Source organism: Pagrus major, chromosome 9 (genome assembly GCF_040436345.1).
Source record: "Pagrus major chromosome 9, Pma_NU_1.0".
NCBI lineage: Eukaryota > Metazoa > Chordata > Actinopteri > Spariformes > Sparidae > Pagrus > Pagrus major.
The window spans coordinates 25,814,932-25,839,403 of NC_133223.1; the positions used below are offsets into that span (position 1 = coordinate 25,814,932).

The 24,472-nt window shown below is 42.1% G+C and overlaps 3 protein-coding genes across 3 annotated transcripts; 2 read left to right on the plus strand and 1 right to left on the minus strand.

The window, feature by feature from the left end:
• LOC141002554 (uncharacterized) lies at positions 1-4,052 on the plus strand. Its single transcript, XM_073473907.1, has 3 exons — positions 1-695; positions 1,720-1,880; positions 2,773-4,052. Exons 1-3 carry the CDS (start codon positions 224-226, stop codon positions 3,118-3,120), a joined length of 981 nt encoding a protein of 326 aa, XP_073330008.1. The 5' UTR covers positions 1-223; the 3' UTR covers positions 3,121-4,052.
• A 966-nt stretch (positions 4,053-5,018) lies between these two features.
• Positions 5,019-16,323, plus strand: cfap65 (cilia and flagella associated protein 65). Its single transcript, XM_073473167.1, has 35 exons — positions 5,019-5,102; positions 5,702-5,871; positions 5,984-6,086; positions 6,352-6,518; positions 6,736-6,944; positions 7,432-7,568; positions 7,656-7,881; positions 8,004-8,272; positions 8,368-8,562; positions 8,667-8,902; positions 9,002-9,158; positions 9,287-9,415; positions 9,506-9,757; positions 9,848-9,987; positions 10,116-10,200; positions 10,302-10,448; positions 10,567-10,732; positions 10,895-11,023; positions 11,127-11,340; positions 11,498-11,626; positions 11,768-11,858; positions 12,009-12,094; positions 12,199-12,265; positions 12,530-12,640; positions 13,376-13,567; positions 13,696-13,848; positions 13,966-14,096; positions 14,269-14,398; positions 14,530-14,664; positions 14,747-14,797; positions 14,887-15,107; positions 15,203-15,334; positions 15,537-15,926; positions 16,029-16,120; positions 16,283-16,323. Exons 1-34 carry the CDS (start codon positions 5,019-5,021, stop codon positions 16,093-16,095), a joined length of 5,301 nt encoding a protein of 1,766 aa, XP_073329268.1. The 3' UTR covers positions 16,096-16,120; positions 16,283-16,323.
• Positions 16,324-16,757: 434 nt separating this feature from the next.
• LOC141002644 (FAST kinase domain-containing protein 3, mitochondrial-like) lies at positions 16,758-21,536 on the minus strand. The gene is made up of 10 exons (XM_073474015.1): positions 21,467-21,536; positions 20,344-21,239; positions 19,398-19,548; positions 19,079-19,266; positions 18,820-18,988; positions 18,385-18,470; positions 18,113-18,284; positions 17,877-17,946; positions 17,633-17,747; positions 16,758-17,433 (listed from the first exon to the last, which is right to left on the minus strand). The coding sequence occupies exons 2-10, from the start codon at positions 21,214-21,216 to the stop codon at positions 17,329-17,331; spliced, it is 1,929 nt and encodes a 642-aa protein (XP_073330116.1). The 5' UTR covers positions 21,217-21,239; positions 21,467-21,536; the 3' UTR covers positions 16,758-17,328.
• Between the last annotated feature and the right edge of the window lie 2,936 nt (positions 21,537-24,472).

The window sequence follows — 24,472 nt, forward strand, 5'->3', positions numbered from 1 at the left end:
ACTGCTGGAGTGACTGAAGTGGTCTTTACGCACGGGGTTTAAGTGGAGTAGGTCAGAGAGAGGACATTTCTTCAGGGAAGAGGAGTGACGGTAGAGCTTAGTGTGTTCGGAAGTTAATCTTTTAAGTTAAAGTTTTACATTTTGTGTGTAAGATATTATCTAGAACAGGAGTTTTATCAAACCAATTAACATCAGCTGTTAGTTGGAGACGTCGCGGTGCAGAATGACCACCACCATGGAGAAATCTAAAAACTTTCGCATTGATGCGCTCCTGGCGCACGACGTGGAGCAGAGGGCGGACAGCGACCGTGCGTCCCCGGGCTTCTATCACAGCAGGAGCCCCGGTGGAAGTCCGGTGTCAAACCGCGGCTCAGAGACGCCCTCCCCGCATCCAAACGTCCCAACACACCCCTCTCCAGCTCAGCCGGGAGTCCTGTCCAAATCCCAGCTCTTCAACTTGTCGCAGTCAGGATTCACAGCTCTGCACCAGGGGGGTCTCCTCGGAATGCACCCGGGCTCCATGTATCCTCTGGCGGCCCTCGGAGGCCAGCAGCACGCCTTCATGTACCCCGGCTTCAGCCAGCTGGTTCACGCGTACCCGGAGCAGCTGAAGGGGGCCAGCATGGCCGCGACGCTCCCGCTGGAGCACTGGATCAGAGCCGGGATGATGATACCCAGAATGGGGGATTATGGAGGTGAGGATCTGCCTGTCTACAGTTATAAACTTTATTATTCTTACTTCATGATAATAAAAGTTCATGATGTTTATCCTCCTCTCAGTTTGTTGATCAGAGTTTTAAAAGACTCAATAAAATGACGTTTTTACGTGTTTAAAGGTCATTAGCTTTAGAATAAAGTAATAATAATCTTGTGTTTAATATTACATTATTATAGAAAAAAATAATAATGGTGCAAAATAATGCAAAAGAGGACTTTTTTATATATAATTGTAGGCTTAATATTAAATATTATTTTTGTTGAAACCTTTTTTCTTGTTTATTCTTTCATCTAATTAAAAATGAATCTCCATGTACTCTCACAGGATAATTTACGCGCAAATCCTTAAAAATGTAGGATTTAGGCCTTTAATTTATTCATTTCATTGAAAGTACGGCAAGCAGTATAGGCCAACATCCAGCTCATGTTTGTGTTTGTGTTTTCCTTGTCTTTCTAACACCTTGGTATTGGTGTTTGACATTGAGATGTTGTCCCTTAAGGACAATTCATCTCGTAAAAAACAACGCGCAAAAACATTTACGGTAAAGGTAACACCTAAAATAGACCTACTACTTAATCAATTGATAACATTTACAGTGTTTTCATTAAGGTAATGGTCCTCTGTGATGGTTTATTACCCCTCCAGAGCAATATCCTCTCACCACGGCCTCACATCAAGGCAGTAAAATGTAAACGGACAGAGAGAAAGTGAGATATACAGGCAGGAGGGGAGACAGGCAGGTAGGCCGGAGGAATCCAGACAACTGAATGGAAACCACAGTGGAAGATTTTGGGATGATTTGTTTGAATATTTATTTATTTATTTATTCATTTGTCAAATTAAAGTTTTCTTGATGTCTTTCTTATGTCATTCTTTCTATTATTGGCTACTGTAGGCCTCTTTCACTTACAGGCCCACTACTGAGAGGTATTGTGCTCTTAAATAGAAGTAGATAATAATGATCAAATTTAAATGATAACCCCTCTGTTTTCCCCTCTCAGCTCCAGCACAGGTGGGTTTGTTGGGGAAGTGTCGGAGGCCCAGGACGGCCTTCACCAGCCAGCAGCTGCTGGAGTTAGAAAACCAGTTCAAGCTCAACAAGTACCTGTCCAGGCCCAAACGCTTCGAGGTGGCCACTTCACTCATGCTGACTGAGACTCAGGTGAGACAGTCAGAGGCTGTAGGAGGTCTTACTTTGAATTATAATATCACAGTGTACATGATTTTAATGTGTGAGTAAATTCCTTCAGTTTTTTTTTTTTTTTTGGACTAAGACCTTTTTTCTGGCACCTGAATGAAAGCTTGTTGTGTCTTTCTTGAAAAAACAAACAAACAAAAAAAACCCAAAAAACAAAAAACACCACTGATGACAAGCAAGTGGAAGCAAAGGTGGTAACTTTAACTGTTCAACAGCTGATAATTGAACATTTATTACAATACATGGCTTTTATTTATTGTTATTTGACCTTTATTTGACCAGGCAAGTCACTAAGAACAAATTCTTATTTACACTTAAAAACTTATTTACACTGTCAGCTTCATAGCTGCTGAGGTGACACACAGTCACAGTCTGTCTTCATGTACTATTTTATATATATGTTAAATTTCCATCATATGGGGTGCCCGTTAGCTCAGTTGGTAGAGCATGTGTGCCATGTACAGAGGCCCTGCCCTCACTGCAGCAGTCCAGGGTTCAAGTCTGACCTATGGCCCTTCACTGCGTGTCATTCCCCCTCTCAACCCATTTCCTGTCACCTCTCTGAGCTGTCTTGTAAAATAAAGGCCAAAAAAGCTTCCTCCTTAATAATTTTCCTTAAAAAGACAGCTTAAAAAAAACCCCAATATTCGACGGGATGTGGCCTCAGCATTCTTGACATTATACTGTACTGTAGCAGCAGTATCATTTCTACATAATGCTATGATATGACTGCATGGCCACAAGGGTAAAGTAATAAATCTCTTTTCAAGACAGGATAATGGCATGGCAAACATTTTTTTTTTTTAACAAGTTTTGCTTGAAACCCACACAACTAAATGTTTTTGTTTTCCATCAGGTTAAGATCTGGTTCCAGAACAGACGTATGAAGTGGAAGCGAAGCCGCAAAGCCAAGGAACAAGCAACCCCATCCTCCCCGCTGACCGACACAGAAAGAACTGGGATGGACATGCACCACAGCGGCAAGCCTCAGAGCGATTCACACAGCTCGAGCCTAGAGGACGAAGAGGAGATAGAAGGGGAGGATGAGGATGAAAGAGAGGAGATAGAGGTGCTGAGGGCAGGTTCTCTAGGCTCCGTAGGCTTCATGAGGCACACGGGAGGAGGAACAGGAAACTACAGCCGTTACTCAGAGGAGGAGCTGGAGGAGGGAGGGCCGAGAACAAGATGTGGGGTTTTCCCATAGTTATAAAGTTCAGCATGCTTTTATTGTACGTCTTTTTATGTTTATTGCTCCTGAGAAGACAATACACAATGCAATCAGGTGCATGAACATGGTGGCATGAAGAGGATCATTCATTTTTCACAGCCCAACCCGTAGTGCCATATCTGTCTCTGGAGCTCACAAATTAGCAAAAAAAGGGTGTATATCGACATCTGCACACTATATGAAAATAGGACACTTAATGGCCAGTAGTACATCTGAGTTATGGATTCTTAAATGGGCATATTTCTGCATGATTTACTTGTGACTGAAACAGTACAAACAGATTGAAAGCCGGTGCTTCTGTCCCGTCTTCTCCATTAAACTTAATTTATTTTTGAATATACTTGTACAGGGGTAATAGCACTTTGATGGAAGGTACTGGATGAAGAGACAGAAAAATGTACTTTGAGAGTCATGTTGTAAAGTGTCACTGTTACATTAGTTATCAGTGCATACCGGTCTGTTACAATATTCCTCTAATATTCAAAACTTTTCATATTTTTGCGAAGAAAAAATAATGGATTCATTTTCACCCAGTTGAAAGTTAAGGGCATTAGGTGTGGCCAGAATATTGCGAATGTGGCTACTGAAGTACTTTTTTGACCATATGGTCCTGAATTTATGTTGTACAATATTCAATTATTTGTTTTGCATTATATTATTGAAACTGCATGTTATATTTTCAAGCTGCACACACACACATGCAAGGGAATTGCTGCACGTACTTTATTGTATCTGAAATTTACTGTTGATAAGGAATTTTTCCTGCATTTTGTAAACTGTTCTTATGTTAAGCATGTTATGTTGTCGATGTAATTTAACATATTATAGAATTTAATATATTTCATTTTAAAAGCAAAACTAGTAGTTTTTGTGGAGAGGAATAGTTTGAAAAATAAAGTTGAATAAATGTGTGTTGAGTCCAGTTAATTCAGACTGAAAGAGTGAATGAAAATGCATGCAATTTACAATTAAAGGGATAGTTCAGGTTTTATTTTTTAAACAAATCAATGGCAGAGTTATTATAGTTTTTCATTGTTATTTTTATTTTTATTTCGTTTTTATTTTTTTCGTTTTTAATTCAGTATAGTTTCAGTTTTCTGATTTTGTTTGCTCGTTTCAGCTATTTTGTTGTTGTTTTTTTGTCATAATTTTTTTTTTAGTTCCAATATTTGTTTTAATGAATTTCTATTATAATATGGGAGGGATTTGTCAGGGGCAAGATTTAAGAAGTTTAAAAAGTACTTTTTTATTTTATTTTAGGTTATAAGTTAATATTTACAGTCGGTTTTTAATTTATTTCAACTGACTTAAATGGTTTTCACAATTAGGTTTAGCTTTTAGTATTTTATATTATACCATTGACTCATGCACATATCTGCACAGCACAACTGCTAAATAACTTTTTTAAATAATAATATAAGCGAAAATAAATCTACATTAAGCCATCAAACAAGGAAAATACAAATAAATATGTACAAAACATAACATAAGATGAAAATAAATACGGAAAACTAACTGCTGAATAACTGTACCTCATAACATCATACGTGTAAATTCTACCAGCTCGCAACTGTCCCTCCTCGGATGCCGTCGTTACCATGGCGATGTCAAACAAGTGCCTGTTGCCATAGGAACGCAATGGCTGACAAAACTTCAAACATCTGTCGTTAGCGGTGTTCTCATGACTTAAATTGAATAAATAGCTGTGACTTTAGCTTGTGAGCTGTATTCTTTAACATTTGAAAGAAGGTAAGAAAGCGTTAGTGTGTCGAAGCAGCCGTGTTTATGGTCTTAATTCACGTGAAGTCTACAACAGTCTGTCGCTAACGCTAGCTAACAAGTGCAACATTGCGTCATTTTGTCTTTTCCCAGTCATGTTAGCTGAGGCTCGGGCTCCTGCTGATCCCTTGAGTTCAGGGGCACCATGGAGGACCTCCACCGCTGGGAAGGATATCAAAGTAGGCTAACTGCAGCTTGAATATCTACAGCTTGGTATCATTAATAACTTGTAGCTCACTTTTCTTTTGTAGCAGATATTTTCTTTAAGGTCTCACTGAACCTGTGTTTTAAATCAGCTCAATTCATATCCCAGAATAAAGAAACTGCACCATGAGCCACAGCAGTGTATGCCTATGTGACTCATTTATTATACCTATTTCCTGTGGGTGGGATCCTATTGAAGAAAGTCTATGGAAGAAAGGATAAGTTTAATTTTCATGTCCAATAACAGCTACAATAGTTACCCATTTCTGGTGTCTAGTGGTGAACACTGCATTGAAAGGAAATTGACCTCATCTATGTATTAATTATCACTTGTTTTGACATGATTTCTGACTGATCCCATCCTTTCTTAATATCCTGTGTAACAATATAACGTAAGCGCAAAATTTTTGAGTCTGAATTCTGACTGCTGGCTGTTTAAGATCTCTGCAATAAACAAGGAATAGTTCTTAGTTTTTGTTCAGTTTAAATGTCTTCAGGGGGTCTTCTAAAGTTTCTTGAAAAGTCATTTATGTGTGTCTTTTTTCCAAAAACAACATCAACTGTAACTCACCAGAGGCAACGGGATGGAAAACACCAACGTCAAGCATCCAGCCGACAAAGCTGCTCCTTGGGGTTGGAAATGAGGCCAGAGCTGGTCTGGGAGGACTGGGACCTGCGAAGAGAGTTCACCAAGACTTTAGTGTTAAAGAATATTCACAGCAAGCTGCAGAAGCTACACGTCAGGTCTTACAAACACACATAGACACACACGTGCATTCATATATGTAGTCTTACTTATTCACACGAAAACACACACAAGTAATGGCCATCATATTTTCTCTTTGCCACCTCACAGGCCTCCAGTTTCCAAGTTTTTCACCACCTCAATTCCTCAGACAGTTGTGATCAGCCCAGGGACTTCTTTGTCAGTGCCAATCACCTTTAGACCACTCCAAAGGGTAACACAACACAAACTTACACAGAATTGCATCTATTCGTTGATCTTATTAGCAAGTGTTGTGCCCCATGGCTTTCAAAACAAAAAAAGAAACTGGGAAACATGTATAATTTTTTTACATTATTATTTTATATTTACTCTTTATTCAGCGGTGTTGACAACACCACAAAAAGCATATACTGCTTTAAAACTATGAAACATTGTTATTCATATAATACTTTGAGGTGTAACATGATCTACTTCTCCTGTTTCATGTCCTCCATCAGTGTGAGTATGAAGACAGCATTGAGTTTCAATCTAAAGATGGCAGCTTCCAAGTATGCCTCCATGCCACCATTCCCTGTCATGCCCTGGAGGTGCCTGACTCTGTGCTGCTGCCACTCTGTGCTGTTCAACACTCTGCGCATACTACTTTCCTGCTCAGAAATGTCAGGTACATATGAGTGTGCAGTGTGCGGAAAAGTAATAGGCATGAATAACCTGAGAAAAAGAAGTAGGACACTTTGTGTTCATGTTCTCACATGTGTGTTTGTGCTTAGAAGCAGCTAGATAATGTAAAAGTCTTTCCCCCTTCACTTTACATCACTCCTGTTAATAAATCTCAACTTTTTCTGTGTCTTCCTCATTTTCTGCACGCGTTATTTCCACAGTAAACTCCAGACGCACTTCCAGTGGGAGTGCAATGCTCCGTTCAAGCTAAGCCCTGAGCAAGGCCTGTTGAAGCCTGGCCAGGAGTGTGATATCATGGTGGTCTTCAAACCACAAGAGGCACTAGTGTACCAGCAACAGGCCTACTGCAGGTTTGGAGAAGAAGAGGACAAGGCGGAGAGCTGCTGCACTGTGCTCCTGCAGGGACTAGGTACTGTAACTAGCAGCTGAGAGAGGCATACTCGCCAACCCATCAATCATCATTCAGGTGCTGACATTGGGAAGTGGCATGCACGGATCCCCAAGGGGCAGGGGCAAAAAATGGATAGATGAATGAAAAGTGATTAATGTTACTTTATGCCAGAGGTGGTGGTTGTGTTACATCATTAATGCTAGTAAAGTAGTTATGTTCGTGAACATGCCTTAAATTTATAACACCAAAGAATGACTGATGCAACCTTCAAATAAAGCAAGCCACTGATTTGGCCCAGCTGATTATGTGTAACTATGCAAATTTGAGCAAAGATGTGTGTTTGTTTTCAACTTTATTTTTGATATATTGAAAATATGCATCTGTATTATGAATTGAACCAAGTGGTAGTAGGGTATACTGTATTTTCTGTTATTTGTGTTAAAGGAAAAATAGGAACCAGTACTCTATTACTTGCCTCTTGTGTTGTCTCTGCTTCCCTTTTCAGGCAAGTACCCATTTCTTCAGCTGAGAAATCCAGCAACGAAGGATGAAAAAGAACAAAGTGGTCCAGTGCTGCAGTTTGGCTCTGTGGCAGTCGGTCAGAGTTTGCAGAAACACTTTGACATCCTCAACCCCTCCCCTGTGAGTAGTACACCAAGATGCAGTAATGCAAATGTACACTCCCAGTGGCCTTCTCTCTCATCTTTGTTTTTTGCCACTCTCTTCCAGGTAACTGCGTCTTTCTCTCTTTCACGACTGTCCGATGACGTGCCTGTGTTGGGATCAGAGTTCAGCTGTGATGTGAGCAGGGGTAAGGTGGCGCCTGGTGGATCAGTACGGGCGACAGTTACCTATACTCCTGCTGTGGTGGATACTGTCTCTGTCGAGTACCTAGCTCTAAAATGTAGAGGGGCACTCAACAAATCTCAGCTCACACTCACTGGAAATTGTGAAGGTATAGGACACACAGAAAGGCACACACATGCGCAATAACAATACATGGTTTTGCAACAAAAGGAAGGAAGGGTCTTAAACTCAGAATCTTGAATTATATGCAATATATTCTTTTGTGACTAGGTCCCAAAGTTTCTTTGTCCTCCTCTGTGGTGGACTTTGGCTGTGTTGAGGAAGGAGGAGCAGTCGTGCAGACATTGGAGCTGCTTAATTCTTCCCCTGTTGAGGCTATCTACCAACTGGACCTGGACTGTAGTGGGCACAGTGTGTTCAGCATCCAGCCAGCAAGTGGCACTGTCCGCCCACACAGCCATACCACTCTGAAGGCAGTCTATAGGCCCACACAGCCTATTGCACATCACAGGAGAATGGCATGTCTTATACTGCACAGGGTAGGATCCATTATTTAGACACAAACACACTCACAGCACACACACAAACATCTAGACTATTTATTCTTTCTCTCTACCTCATCTCTCCCCTAAAGGACCCCATGTTCCTTGACCTGATTGGTACCTGTCACTCAGAGCTCCAGAAACCAGCCATCCTGAAGCCTGAACACTTGGTTCTGTACAAGCTCAGCTGGTCCCGCAGAATGGACATACCAGTCAGCCACCATGCCATTAAGCAAGAACATAATGCACAATTGGATAAGCAGGGAGTACTCTGCCCCCTGGAGGAGGTAGAGTGTCAAAGACAGATGAAAGATGTACAGATTTGTATAAAATACACAGTAGAGGCTTAGTGTTGTCTCTCTACGTCTGTCTCTGTGTCCTTTTCTAGCAGTCACCCCAGAGACCGGACAGTGTTGGTACTGTGTCCAGAACTTCCATGGAGGAATATTACCAATCCTGCTTCGGGTTCATGGATCCCCTCTCCTGCAGCTCCTCCTCATCGTCTCCACATGTATCTGTGGTGCCCAGCGAACTACTGTTCAATCACAAAATGTCCTCCTCTTTGTCTACTGCATCACCATCCTCTCAGTCTGTCTCCATCACCAACCACACCAGAGGAAAACTAAGGTACCCCTGTGTTTGATGGATTGTTGCTTCTCACTATGGCACAACCAAACATGCTCTTCTTGCTCTATCTGGTTTCTTTGACATGTGGTTTTACTCCAGCCTGGTGTGGACTGCTGTTCAAGACTCTCCGTTCTCCGTATCTCCCTCATCATGTGACCTGGCTCCACTGAAGTCCACCTCATTTAGAGTGAACTATGACCCCAAGCAGCTCAACACTCTGCACGCAGTGCAGCTTGAGTGCTTTGCATACTATAAGGTAATGTTTTTACCCTACATTCAAAATTATGTGGAGGAATATTCTCTTTTTTTCTGTTCTCTGTTGAGAATCAAAACAATTTCATGGGATGAATTCTGCTGCCACTCTGTCCTCTGACTTCTCTGCAGGACAGTCATCAAATGGAGGAGCCACTGCTGTGTCCACCCTGGTGTGTGACTGTCAGAGTCATAGGCAACTCCTTTCAGCCAGGCAAAGAGCATTTCATCCCCTGCTGCTCCCTGAAGCCCCCTCGAGTGGTGAGACAAAAACAACAAAAGGGACAATTTTTACAGTATATCTTCCTCTCTCTGTCTGCTGAGAAAACTGTAACATTTTCTTCTTTCTAGGTGTTTCCAGCTCTTAGCATTCTTTCCTATCGGACAGCGCTCCTCCAGAATTGTGGAGACCTTCCTCTAACCTTCTGTCTGGACCACAGCTTAAACCCTGCCTTGGCAGAATCTTTGTCTGTAGTGCCCGGCTGTGGTTTGATCCAGCCTGGGAATCACCAGATCCTCACCCTCAGAACAAGTCCCACAGAAGACGGTCCCAAACAGGGCTTCAGTTTACACCTTCAGCTCAATGCAGCTAAGCACACAAAGGTACGACAAGGACAGAGGAACAAGAGCAAAAAGGCTCACCAGATGGCTCTTGCAGGTTTTTCAATCTGTGTATTTCTGTTTGTCTTTTAGGAGCTGACAGTTGTCAGTGTGGTGGAGAAGCCAAGTGTTTCTCTTGAAGGAGATGGCAGCTTGTATTTCCACCCAACAGCGTTGGGCTCTCGGACGCAGCGCTCCCACCACATCAGGAACCTCAGCCGCGTACCTCTACGGTTGGTTTGCATAATGTTTGTTATTCCTGTGCCAATACATTTTTCAGTGTATTGGTTTGTAGTTCTGATTTATCACAGAATCATACATTTGTCTACAGCTGGCTTTCTGTGTTTGTCCTTTATGGCAGGTTCCATTGGAGCATTCCAGAGCCAGACCAGGGGCTTATCTCTGTTGAACCAGATGCTGGTGAACTGCATCCCAATGACAGCTCAGTGAGCGAACGAATCATTCATGCATTTACAGCAACTGTATGTCTGGCTAAAACAAATTTGAATTATTTGACATTTTTTATAACTTGTTGATGATGTTACAGGTCCAGATTTGGTCCTTCAGCCCGCTGGCAGAAGAAACATACACACTCAAACCTACTGTCACCTTCTGGCCAATCCAGACACCTGGATGTAACATGTCCCAACTTACCCTTAAAGTGGTGGGAATGGGCTCTAAAGGCTTCATAGAGGTGGGATTTAAACTGTATGTCAGTTTTCAAGAATAATTAATAAAATGACTGTTGTTCTCAGCTTTAAGGGCATAAATTATCTAACCAAGCAGTGTGTGCATGTTTCTTTCCCTTCCAGGCAGAGAAAACAGTTCTGGATGTCGGGGAGATTCTGGTTGGAAGCTATCGGTCAATTGAGGTTCCTCTCGTGAACAAGAGCCCCTGTCCTGTCTCATTTTGCCTGTCTGTACAGCAGACACTTCTGGATGAGGACCTTATTTATGACCCAGCATCTGTGCCAAGTGGTATTCTCTTTTGTGGCCATTACTTATGTGCATGATAGTCAAAATTTCTCTGTGACTTAGTTTTTGATTTTAGCTTTCTCATTTGTTAGTAAGGCAAAAAAACGAGTCCTCACTGTATACACCATTGTTGTAGACTGAATATGTCCTGTTTGGCCCCATTAGCCCTGAAGCTGGACTGTGAGAGGGGAACCATCGCTTCACGCTCCAAGCTGCTGGTACGATCCACTCTCAGACCACGCGGACGAGCCCAGTACCTGTGGACCATCAGCTACCAGACACTGAATGCCAGTGGTAGATAGAAAAAACGCACCCACACTATGAACCTAAATGTATTCTGCCATTTTTTGTGACTTGATATTTACTTTTTTCTCCCTTTCTGTATCTCTCTCTGTAGGGTTTGTGTCATCCCCTCCTCAAACAGTGTGTGAGGTGCGAGCTAAAAGTGTGTTTCCCGTCCTAAAGGTGATTGATGCGTGTGGCGGTGGCAGTGCTGGCAGACTAAGCAAGTTGCACCTGTGGAAACTCTTCTCATTGGACAGCCTCAACAAACAGCTGCTCTCTAACCCGGCTCCTACAGAACTGACGTATAGAACCACCACCAGGCACAGGTTAGGGTAGTATACTATACTATACAAGTATACTCAGTCAGTATCTAATCACAATTTATTTCATCCAGTTTCTCTTAAGTTCCTTAAACTCTGTAAAATAATTGAATAATATTTTATAATATGCATCTTTTGATCTTGTCCTCTCTCCCTGTTCTAGTCTGCGCTCTTGTCCTTCCATCTTCACTCATGCCATGCTGGATTTCAACTTTAGTGCCGCTCCCCTGAATTCAGACCCGTCAACTTTTGTGTTGATTTTTCACAACCCTTGCTCCATCCCTGTAGACTGGTGTGTAAAAAACTAACTGTAGAAATTAAACTATATTGTATATGAGTAGTCATTTTACCATTTTACTAATGATGAAAATACCGGTTACACTCCTATGCAATGTGTTTACAGCTTGATTTTTTGCCTTCTCAACACTATTAGGGCCTTCTTGTTTCCAGAGGACCAAGAGATAGAGTTGGAGTACTGGGCCGAGACAGGAGAGTTTAGCAGCACAGAGCTGTATCAGATGAAGGTCAGGCATATATGTTCTTTATCTAGAAAGTAATTTTATTTTAACTCTGATTAAGATTGACTAACAATCAGATTTTTCCAAAAATATAACTTACGTCCCATTGAAAAAAGATATAGACACAAAGCACAAAATCTTTGATCTCACTGGCAGGTTCAGGACAACCAGCTGTTCAGCATTTCTCCCCGTTCTGGAACTTTGCTCCCAGGCCAGCAGAGGGCAGTACACTTCAGCTACAGGTCAGAGATCATTGCACAGGATGCAGCACAGTCACTTTGCAAATACTGGCAATAATCTAAACTTTGTTCTTTGTTTAAAAATAATCTAAACTTTGTTATTGCAGCCATGAATTTGCTGGGACAGATCGGTTTCCTGTCGTGTTCAAACTTTCTTATGGCAGAGAGATCTTGGTGAGGCAGACCTCCATACAAATTTACACAAGGCTCAACAACAACACAAAAACTAAATCTGCTTGACTAAGAATAGACTAGAATCAAATAGTTTCTTTGTTGTAATTCACATTTCTGTCACTTCAATATTGCAATTCTAGGATTGTCTCTTTTATATAATGTAGGGCTAGATAACTGCAGTAATCTAATATAGCAATAAGTATGATGAACTCTTTATACTTTGTAGGTATTTTATGCCATCTTGTGCTGTGGTTCTGTGTCCAGGTGAACTTTCAGGGGGTGACAGTGGAGAGGAACAGGCCGTGTCTCCACTTAGCCTCCAAGCGACGTGTCTTTACTTCTGTAACTATTGGGGACCGTGCTCCTCCGAGGCAGGTGTGTGTTGAATTTCTCTAACATAGAGCCTATTGCAAGTGGCCTATTCACTGTGAGCTGTAATATATTGAACTGTGACTGATAACTTTCCATATATTAACTCCTAATCAATGAAACACCTTCAACTGATTTCTCCTGTTTCTCCTGGTTTCCATCAGAAACTACAACCTTAACTACGTAGACTCTGTAACAAGTTTGTTATGGTGATTCATTTTCTAAGTCTGATCTAAATCCTTTTCTCTCCTGTGTTTATGACTGAATAATAGGTGGAAAGAAAAGATTATGCCAAGATAATCTTTCCAGGGTTCCTTTTTCTTTTCATTTGTGAAACAGGTGGGGATAGAAGTTTTGCCAGGATCATTTTTCAGAGTTTCTTTATTTTAATTTGTGAAAACAGATGAACTCATTTTGGCTTCCTGTGGCCAAAATTAGTATTTCAAAGAAGATTTTATTTCACCTAACAAAACTAAGTATCTTAGAAAATGATTCTAGTAATTTATTACTCCTACTCAAGAAAGATAATCCTGGCAATGCAGCTTTTTTCACCTGTTCTTTGGTTCTAAATACAGGAGGGAAACAATTTAGATAAGATTTTTTTAACCTGCTTGCCTCTCAGGGTTTCTGTAGAAAGATGTTCTGCTTCTTTATTAATAATACTTCAAACGTTGCAACCTCAGATTCCCCTAAATGGCTCATGTATGACTTGGCATTTGTATATCTTTCTTTGTCCTGCAGGTCCATGAACTACACAATGGTGGTGCAGTGCCAGTGCAATATGAGGTGGACTCGACTGTATTGTCACAACTACAGGAGGACAACTTTAACCATCCAGTGCTGTGCTGCCTCAATCCACAGGGAGAGGTCCTGCCTGGGAAGACGGCCATGCTGGAATGGATTTTCTCTCCATTAGAGGCGAAGATGTATCATGTAAGGAACGAGCCAAAGTCTGCCTACCTTCTGTTTTCTCTCCTTGCTTTTATTGCTGGCACTGTGTTTCTCTCCATTTAACATGTTTTCTCAAATTCAAATTTTTTTTTTTTTTTGTGTATCACCAGATGGATGTTCCTATCCGTGTCCAGGATGGGGAATCCATACTGCAGAGGTTTGAAGGATGTGGGTTAAATCCTGCTGCACTGGGCTCCAAAAACTTTCTAAGCGACACTAAATCATCCGAACCCTATTTGCAGAGGCTGCCCTTTCCAGGACAGGTGAGAGTAATCTTTGTCAGACTTTGTCAAATCAGATTTTAATTTGAGTTTGTTCTGCAGAACACCAACACGCTGCTCCTTATATGTCTCCTTGTCTTTGCGTGTGTTTTTTTGTAGGTGGTATTCCTGTCTGAAGACAGTGTCTGTCTAGGTCACATCCCTGTGAATTCACAATCTTCAAGAATCCTCTTCCTGACCAATGTGTCCCACACGGACACTGTCCACTATACATGGGTCAAGAGCGAACAGCAGGTAGAGGAAGGTGTACATGGAGAAAGATGTGAAACATGTCGAAGACACAAGCAGATCCTCCCTCTTGTGTTGGATTGTCTGTCATAAGCAGCACAAATATACACAGATTGAATAGCAGTGATTCTTGCCTTATTTTTCTTCTTTGGTTATTTTGTGACTGACATGAAGATTCTTTGTTCAGGTGGTGCAGATCCATCCAGAGCGAGGTAGCCTGTGTCCGGGGGAGAGTGCCCTTTGTGTCCTAAACTTCACTTCTACTGACTACCCCACTTGTTATCAGTTAGATGTCATCTGTCAGGTACCACAGCAGTACTAGTGTATATTTAAAGCTCCACTATTCAATGAAATTTCATTCCTGGTTTTCCGAGACTATTGTTTAAAGTTACACTTTGCTGCAAATTATATATGACAACCACCTCCCCTCTCCAGGTTATTCGGGAAGCCGCACTGAATCGGTATCATGATGCTCTGCAGCGTTGGGAGGAAGAGAAACAGAGACAGCAAGATGAATTCACTATCACGGACAAACATCTTACAGAGGGCCAAAGAGTTTTGATAGATGAGGTCCTTTCTCAGATTCAAAGTCATAGTTTTGGCTGTGATGTAACGGTCTTCTTCAGTGTATTCACCTTTTGTCTTGTTACAGGAACTCGTAGCAACTCCAGTAAGAAAAGGACCACCTCTCAGAAAATACAAGGTGATTCATTTGCACCTTTGAGAATTCATAAAGTTCAGTTTCATTTTGACTACACCTTTACAGTTGGTCTCACGTTCACTCCCCTCCAGACTCTTCCTCCTATCAGTGCCAGCAGTAGTAGTGAAACCGTGGGCACTTTGTGCACCAAGCTAACAAGAGCTGAGCGGCGGGCGCTGCGAGAAGCAGCAAAAGTATGGAGGCGCCCTGAACCCCCTCAACCTGCTCTGCTGCACCTCGGGGTTACAGCACACTCGCATGGGCTTCTTGAGTACCACACACAGTTCCCTGACCAGTTCAATAAGCACTATAGGTACACAGACACAGATCATTCTGTGATCAACTCTGGGTTGTATATGTAGTAGCTGAAAAACTATTTTTTTCACAAAATGTGCTTGTCTTCCTTAGATCCCTCCAGTCAGTCAGGTTCCAGCAACCTGAAACCACTTCTTCAAGCACATCCCTCCCTGCTGGGCCACCTTCACTGACACAAAGCCCTGAGAGAGACATTGTCACGCACGTACTCACCTCTATGCTCCGGTAACCCTTACACAAACACAGATACATACAGTAAAGTCTTACATTCAGACATTCACGCTGACTTATGCACTCAAATCAGCTTGACTGATATTAGATGGAATTTTAGGATTAGATTCTATGAAGATGGCTGGAAGTAATAAAGAGCATTGTTGCAAGAAATGGTTTATTTTCTACATTTCTCTTTCCCTCTCTGCTTTTCCAGGAGCATACTTGATGACCCAAACTTTACAGAGTCGCTGATTAATTTGCCATTCAAGCCAATCACCTACCGCTTTCCAGACACTGGTCCCTCTCACTGCTCCTCGATTCCATCTTCCCTCGCTCCTCCTCCCTGTCCCACATCTTCTCACCCGGCACCCCAACCTCAGAGTATGTCGAGTGGGAGGGAACAGCACAACACAGTGGACAAAGCCGGGACTGCAGGACGCTCTGAAAAGACACAGAACACACTACACACTGAACATGTGGCCGCTGACATGTGCGAGGATGTTTTGCTGAACGCCATCCAGAACCTGATGATGGAAGCTTTCAGAGGAGAGCTTGATCTCACAGCACACCCCCGCAGTGTTATCTTGCCACCTGCTTCCTCCAGGTGAAGACAGACGCTCATTATAGACACGCACACTTACAGTAACTGGCACTGTTATCTCCTTCTTCTTCTATCAAAAGATTAACATGTTGTGTGTTTCATTAGAAGGAGGACGTCCAAAGCTACAGCTGAGGTGGAGAGAGAAATCACAAAGGAACCAGCAGGGACATAAGTCACATCTACCCCACGTCCCAGAGGTCCTTCTCCTGCTGTTTTTAACTATACCATACTATACTATATATTAACTTTACTTTATCTCGACATTTATCCCTTTAGTGCTCCTTATCCTCAGCAACTGCTACCAATCATTTTCTTTCCTCTATCCAATTCATGCGTCTCCTTTTTCCTCATCTTTGCAGGCTTCTTCCTCAAAAGCTCCTCCAAAAACATTTCAAAAGTGATGTTCCAGCTGTAATGAGACATTCAAAACTGTTCTGGGCTTTAATAAAAGAGATTCCAACTTATTATTAGAATCCTGTGTTTTGATACCTACCTGTATAATCATCCAAAAACTTCATCAGTTGCTTGTTTGGATTGAAAGTTAATGGGAAACATTGAAAATTCACAAAGCTGCAATGATTTAAAATGTACCCACAGGTTATTCGAATTTGGTTCTTTTTGTGTGACATTTGGAAGATTGTCAGATGACCGCTGGGGCAGTATTACACTGCATGCAAGTTTATTCCTCCCATTTTTTTAAATGAGACCATGATTCAATATGTCAAAGTGTTGCTATGTTTGTCTGTCTGACCAAATCAGCAGCAGTCAGTAACAATGTGGGGAATGTTTTCAGTGTTCTTAATGGTAAGAAGAATCGACCACCAGTCCAAAGGATAATGTGAGGCAATTTATGGTTCATCTTTAAACATAAAATAAGAGCACATTCCATGTCACACATTTGTACATCTCATGTACATTTCATTTTGAATTTGGACATTGTGTCCAGTTAATGAGGTCTGTTTTTCCCTTACCTGAAGAACATCTGGTACAGATAGTACAACAGGGCAAAGGTTGAAGCCACAACACTCAATATTTACACATAAACAATAAAAATCACATCGTCACCATCATGTCTGTTTAACAACATATTAAAATAACAGCAAAATACATTAATGGCCAGCATCATCTTTTGAAATATACTGGTTTAAGTATTCTATTCAGATCATAAGGTGCAAATATAGGACATATATTTACACAAATGGCCAGAGAAGCAGCAGGTCAGCTGTTAGGACTGCCCCTCTTTCACAGCTGCATTTTCATGATAATGTCAGACAAACTGCTCTGTTTTCTGCCACGCCTCGTATCTTCTTCATGTCGTCAGCTAAATGTCTATTCAGTTCACTGGAAGGTTGATTGATTTCTACAGCAACAAAAGTCTGAGGTATATTTAGTTGAACTCAATTTGTTAAGATCTGTGTTTGAACTTGAAGATGGTGGGAAAGATCTTGTTGTGAAGATACTGGACCCGACTCTCCAAAGTTCCCAGCTTCTCAAATTCAAAGTACGGGATCTGGAAGAGAAAGGGAGCAGAGATGTTGGTGGGCATTTTATGGGCAACAAAAAAAAAAAAAAAACATTACAAAGACAAAGCTCAAAATGAGCAAAGCTGTGGTGCACAACTGCAATGATCTAGTTTTACAATGAAGAAATTTGCAACCTTCAATGATTCATTTGTGGAGTATTTGTCCAACAACTTTTCTCAAACATACCTGCACCACCTCGTAGCCCATCCTGCGGAGGTGTCTCCTTTTAGTGGCTTCCTTCCCCAGCAGGTGTTGTGTGTTGCTGCAGAAACGGGTCGGACCATCCAAACACAGTGCTATCCTGAAGGAAAAAGTTCAATCAGTTAAAGAAAAGGTGCAAATGTCAGATTGTAGATAACTGGTGTGTCAGTCTGATATTTATGTTGAGGCATTATGTTAAAACAGCATTTCAGAGGGTCGTGGGTCGTACCTTCTGTAAGTGTAATCCCACTGAGACAGAGGCAGAACATATCCCCTCTCATCCAGGCATATTTCCACATCTGGAAAAAAAAGAGCATGATATATGTGACAATAATATGAAAATTACAGGCTAAATATTTAATTTGGGTGAATAAAGTTGATACTAATGTTCAGGAGACACATTAGATTCATAATCTTTTTCATGTTGATCATATACTTGTGTATATTTGGATGGTTATCGCTTACCTATAGTGTATCCACCGTGAGTAAAGACCTTGGTGGAGTAAAAATGTCCCCCCAGCAGTTCTGTAAGTGGCCCTTTGACTTGTTTATACAGAAGACTGTCCATAGGTGTCTCAAAGGCATGGTCCACAGAGGAGAACTTCTTCACATGGAGGACGCAGGGCAGTCTGGGACCCTGATGAGGAAGACATTAAGGAGAGTTCATCACTGTAATCAATTATCTGACTCAATAACTTCCAAAACCTCTGATACATAAGCAGTTGTGTGATGCTCACCCTGTAGTAACTGCATTCTAATGAGGCGGAGAGATTTAGCTGTGTCAGTTGTCCCAGTGCGTTCTTGTCCAATGGCTCCCCCTGGACTGTAGGACAGACAAGGACAGCTTACATCACAGACATTACATTCAAACACATGCCTTACATACACACATATTACATAAACTGACATGTTGTACGTCCACGTGGTGCGACGACTCGCCTCTTGTGTGTGACAGCTTTTTTCTTTAATAACTAGAACACCTCAAAAGTCTATTTTTTTGATATGTAGCCTTGAAGTTTAAGCATTGAGATAATATTTTTTCATACAACTGAACATTATAAACTTTGCAACAGTAGACTTTGCCTTGAGCAACAAAGCAGCAAATGGTGAAGGGGTTTGACCTTGGCATTATTTACCTTAACTATACATTTACAAACTGTATGTGAGCATACCTTGGAGCCTCTGCAGGAAGTACGGGCTGAAGACCTTGGACGTGTAGTTGAGCGGGAAGCGTTCCAGGTGGATGCAGGCGTGCAACACCTGGATCAGGGAGCGAGGCTGGAACTGGGAAAACCTTGTTGACAAAATGCTCTCCAGCTTCTTAAACATCTGGCTGGAGCACTGAGGAGTAAAGGAAAGATTAATAAGAACAGTCTATGCTGATAGTTTTTGATTTATATACAGTAACACACTATTACAAACAGCCCCCACCTGTGGCAGATAGTTGAGTCTCCCCATGGCGACAATCTGTTTGGCGATCTGAAGGGTGGTGTGCGTTTCACCCTGGGACACAAAGTTCTCAGCCACAGCCTCGAAGATCGGCTCGGAGCGGCACCTCGTTTGCAGGCAGTACTCCATGACGGTGCTGATCAGCTCTGGATCGCCCTTTTCCAGCCGCCCTGACACACACACACACACACACACACAGCACAGAACTTCAGGATTAGACAAAGCTTGAAGGATGCTGGGTCCATTTTGATCTAAACAGACAAGTTTCACTGAGGCCCGGTTGAGGAAGATAAAACCACACCTGGCAGGTGTTTCTCCATAGCAGCCAGGAGCTGTTCATCATGCTGCCCCAGGATCACCAGCGCAGAGAGCACCTTCACGACTTCTTTGTCGGTGAAAGCTTTGAACACTCGCGATGCCCTGTGACTCAGCCTCGTCACCAGGGAAATGGACTGTGAATCAAATATCAGTATTAATATCCTCTGATAACACTTTGTACAATTTCAGGGTGGCAGAGACAAACATTCACACTGTGCTTAAAGGAAAAGTTCACCTTAAAATTAAAATGTAGTCATTATCTGTGAATTTCCATAGTCCACAAAACATTTCTGGAGCTTCAAAGCAAAACAGCATTGCAGCATTCTCCTAAACAGCTGAAAGGGTTGGGGACTCGTTTTAAAACTTAAAAAAACTACTGAAAAAAAACATGCAATGGCTCCATACAGCATCTGGCTTAATCAAAGTTCCCGAAAGCCTTGGGATCCCTTATTGATTTGAAAATACGTCACTTACACCCTTTTAAATCTGTAGTTTCCACTGTAGCTGCTAAGCTAAAAGCGTTAGTGCACACCTAATCTGAAGTGGGTGCACAAGCTCAACTGCACATCAAGGGTGTAAATAACATCTTTATAAATCAGTTTGGAATCTTTGGGCTTCTTGAGACTTGGATGATGCCAGACAACCTGTATGGAGCCATTTTATGTTTCTTTTGGGTTGTTTCTTTACGTTTCTAGAAGAAGTCCCCGTCTACCTTCAGTTGTTTCGGAGAATGCTGCAACGCTGTTTTGCTGTGAGGCTCCAGAAATGTTTTGTGGACTTTTGTGGACATTGTCATTGAGGTGAGTAGATAATGACTGAATGTTCATGTTTGAGTGAACCTTTCCTTTAAAAGACACCTACAGCAAGAGGCCTTGGCAAACATAAATCTCATTCAGCACCACAAATCGAAGAGTAGCTGCTCTACCAACCTGCCTCTGCTGTAACTTCACAAGGAACTGCAGTATCTCGCTGACTTGTCCCGCTGTCAGCTTTTGCACCAGCCTCTTCGTGTGCCTGTGCAAAGTGTACAGTGTGCGTGTGTGCTGCTGGTTGGCAGGATCGCGACACAGAGCCAGCAGGGAGTACAATCTGACAGCCTCACTGGGAGAGACAACATCATCCGCCACTGCGACACCTACAGAGTCCAGGACCTCTGTGACCAGACCTGACTGGCCGCCTTCCAGGGTGTGAGCCACCTTACCCAGGTGGCAGAGCTGCTTCACCTCGATGTCCCTTTTGGAGAGGAGCTGCAGGCACTCATTTATCAGCCTGCGGACTAGAGGGCTGTGTGCGTCAAGGCCAAACTCAACACATGCTCCGAGTAAAGTTGCCAGTCCCTCTGCCCTGTCGCTGCTGGGGAAGTCTGCCAGCCTGGAGCACAGCTCAGGGATCACCTCCCCTTCAAACAGAGACTGCATGTTGACCAATGCAGCTGCTTCGCTCTGTGGTTTGGTGTAGGGGCTGTATGGAGAGAGGTGTGGGGCTGGTCTCAGAGCAGCTGCAGGTGGCACACGTCTTCCGAGCTGGTACACTGTCAGATCATCCTCTCTTTTCCCTGGTATGGGCACATGGCTGAGGGGGGGCTCTGCGCTCACCTGCTGGACCACTGCGGTGTTCACGTGCGTGCCATGGAAATTACGCACGCCGGTTACGCACGGCTCTTGCCTTTTGCAAGCAAAATCCACATTAGAGCATCTGCCCGCCGGACTGCAGAGAATTAAAGCACGATGAAGAGGAAGACACGTTGAGGTGTGCTGACAGGCTGCTCTGACAGACGAGGAGATGCAAGCGATGGACTTCATTGTCGTCGTGCAACAGCTCCTTCCTGTGTCAGAACACAAGAGAAGGACGAGAAAAGTCCAAATTTAACACAGTTTCAGGCAAAGTTTAAAGAGAAGCGACAGGAAGAGAAAGGTGGGACTTGAACGCACCGCAAGGAAACAGTTACACAAGCGAACCGCCAACTTTAAAATGAATCAGTGTTTCATGAATTAAATGAATTAAACGTAGCTACAAAGCTAATTAAAACTTTAAAGAGTGAAGACGTCTTACCCTCAGAGAGACAGCAGTGTTGTGAGGCGGGGCAGCGATATGTTACAGAACTCTCCTTCAATGTTTGGTAACAGCTTGTGTAATGTTACATGTGTTTACACGTGCTGCCGCCCGCTGGTCAAACCGGATACTGCAGGCCGGCTGCGTGTTACGTGCTCAGGTGCTCTGTGATTGGTCGAGCCGTGCCAAGGGGCGGGCAGGCGTGGCCACATGAGGTTGTGATTGGCAGATCGTTTTTAACACGCTGCACTACATAGTAAACGTCCAATGATGATGATGTCACGTATTAAATAGGCTTGAAAAATACATGGGAGTAAGAATAAACACAGAAATGTCTCCAGCATGCTGTAATCAACTGGGTTTTAGGAATATACTCTGTTGGTGAAATGCAGAATATATTATTTATTGACTTAAAGTGATCAAAGTAAAATATAACAATAAAAATCAAATTAATAAACAATGTACTGGGATCAGCTGTTAAAATATCCTTCATGTATCAGGTGTATTTCCTTTTTGTTATGGTTAATAAAACATACAAATGCTTTGTAGTGCCCACGTAGCATAAGCCATTAATAAAACGAATATTTTAGGTTGCCAGGTCATGATAATCCTCTCAATATCCTTTCGATTTTGTCATAACGTATGGGAGTTTTTAATATTGGTTATCCATTAATAAACACTTGTGGTCTTTACAGCTTCAAGTAAGCCATGAGCCTGCATTTAGAAGTGTTAATAAGTACAAAATAATGGATTTTGGTCAATATTTGCTCTCGACTTTTTCTTTTTTACAACCTGGCAACCCCAAAAGTTATTCTTAATAAAAGCTTAGTACATATCTATAAAGCGTTAGCACTTTGGTAAAGCCATTAGTTACAACGTACAAACCAGCTGTCAGTTTATAGATATAGACTATATGCACCACCATCTGGCCTTTTACTTAGACGGTGCAGAATGAAGAGAGAAAGTTGTCAGTAGAAATACTGATCTAAACAAGCCTCTTAGGTTTAATGATTTGTTTTGAGGATGCATGGAGACTTGTTGCAATATGATAACAATCGAGGGCGTCGCTTTGTGTTGGAAAGTGGTGCTGACATAACGGCTCAGATGAGAAAAACTTCCTTTAAATAGTCATCATATGTGGTTTAAGGCAACGTTATGATGGGATAGTGTGAGGTCACATTAGATAATCACGATGGGGTGAAAAAATTGCATTTTTTTTTGGTTTGTTAGTTAAACTTCCTTCGTGCAAGCTCCTTTTCAGCACATTTTTAACTAACTGTGCTTTTACAAAGTGATGTGGCCATTTCAAAAAGTGGTGGTGACACGTCCCCGGTGTAAATGACCTATAATAATGAAAGACTGTTTTGGGTAAAGTAAAGTAAATCTTTCCTCGGAGATTTACAGGACTAAAAAGAAAGTTGTGCAACTGTTGGGAGCTAAACAGTTTCATTTACCCGGTATTTTCAGTTTATGTAATTATTTAGAATTTCAATGACACAAATGCTTGAATGTTTTTTTGAATGTGTAGTCACTGGGATTGGTGTTATTTCCCTGGAAGTGAGTCACTTAAACATTATCCTCCTCCTCCTCCTGCTGGATTAGTAGGCAGTTTCCTATCAGCAGCTTTGAACAATGCCCACAAGATGGTGCTATATACAAACAAACTGCCTTACCTCATAATTCACATTGCCTCAAGTCACAAGCTGAGCTTTATGTTATCCACATTCAAATCATAATTATAATTCAGTGATATATAGCTTTTGCTCCAGTATGGACTGTCTGCAATCAGTTCAAATGATGCAGAGCTTGCTTGTATTGCAGGACACACGTCGAATATCTGTCGAAAATCTTTGCGTGTTTTTTTCCTGTGATGGCACAAAATGTATGCATGTGTTAATGATTGGGGTTATTCTTCAAACGAAAGAGTCCTGAGACATTAAAAGGAGCAATTTTTGTGATGAGTATTGACTCTGATATCAGAGTGTAAGAAGGTCAATACAGGAATGTGCTTCTGTTAGAGGGCCCGTGTGTGTGTCGAGCGCTCTGCGTTTGTGTGTGTGTGCATGTGTGTGGCTGGTGAGACACAGCGTATGTGAATGAGGGCTGAGCCGAAAGTCATCTGCACCCCATATCTCTGAGACAATCTGTGTGTGTGTGAGGGAGAGAGAGGGAGTGTGTGTGTGTGTGTGTGTTACCCATCTGGCCGGTTCCCTCTCTATCTCTTTGCAACACCACAAGCCCTCTGGACACGAGTTGGACGGAGAAGAAAGAGTAAAAAGGACCCGGAGCTTTCAAATGGAGAGCATGGCAGACCAGATAAGATCTGTTATAATAAAGTTACTGTTCTGCCAGTAATGCTGATGAATCACACTGAATAGTCACCCTGGCTGTGTGTGTCTGTCTGTGTGTGTGTTTGTGTTTAGACAGCAAAGTGGAAAAGTGAGTAAAAAATGAGTTTACATTTGTGTTGCTGTAATAAATCTTATTACGCCTACTGTATATTCCAGTTTGTTGTGACAGAAGTGCACTTTTGAATTTTGGATTACAAACACTGGACATTAAAAAAAAAAAACACACACACATGACAAAGACAAGAAGAACTTCCTTGTGCTGGTGAGTGAAATCTGGCAAAACAAGTTGGAAAACTTACAAAATGCCATTAACACAGTGGAAACACATGCACACACGAACACACACACAGTGTATGGGAATAACATCACACCGCGCTTTGGCCAAATCTAATCTAATAATCAAAAGTTCAGCTGTGATGTTATCATTACTCACAAATGGATGTGACGCATTTGGAGAACATGTCCACTCTGTCCCCGTCTCGCCTAAATTATTGCTGCTATTGGATTAAAAATAACACAGACCAAATGGTTAACTTTACTGGGAAATTAGGGAAGTCTGGTAGTTCATCATGGCCGTATCAAATGTTGTGGAAACTTGACAGAAGATGTCAAATAAGTTATCCAAGTGTTGTGACAGCGGAGGAACATGCAGTGC

Excerpts from the sequence above, each read along its gene's own strand:
- LOC141002644 (XM_073474015.1), bottom strand. The coding sequence starts at position 21,216 with ATGAAGTCCATCGCTTGCATCTCCTCGTCTGTCAGAGCAGCCTGTCAG. Across the intron at positions 19,267-19,397 it reads TATGGAGAAACACCTGCCAG|GGCGGCTGGAAAAGGGCGAT; the intron begins GTGTGGTTTTAT and ends TGTGTGTGTCAG. Across the intron at positions 17,748-17,876 it reads TGGGATTACACTTACAGAAG|GATAGCACTGTGTTTGGATG; the intron begins GTACGACCCACG and ends TTTTTCCTTCAG.
- cfap65 (XM_073473167.1), top strand. The coding sequence starts at position 5,019 with ATGTTAGCTGAGGCTCGGGCTCCTGCTGATCCCTTGAGTTCAGGGGCA. Across the intron at positions 5,872-5,983 it reads CTGCAGAAGCTACACGTCAG|GCCTCCAGTTTCCAAGTTTT; the intron begins GTCTTACAAACA and ends GCCACCTCACAG. Across the intron at positions 15,335-15,536 it reads GTACTCACCTCTATGCTCCG|GAGCATACTTGATGACCCAA; the intron begins GTAACCCTTACA and ends CTGCTTTTCCAG.
- LOC141002554 (XM_073473907.1), top strand. The coding sequence starts at position 224 with ATGACCACCACCATGGAGAAATCTAAAAACTTTCGCATTGATGCGCTC. Across the intron at positions 696-1,719 it reads CAGAATGGGGGATTATGGAG|CTCCAGCACAGGTGGGTTTG; the intron begins GTGAGGATCTGC and ends TTCCCCTCTCAG. Across the intron at positions 1,881-2,772 it reads TCATGCTGACTGAGACTCAG|GTTAAGATCTGGTTCCAGAA; the intron begins GTGAGACAGTCA and ends GTTTTCCATCAG.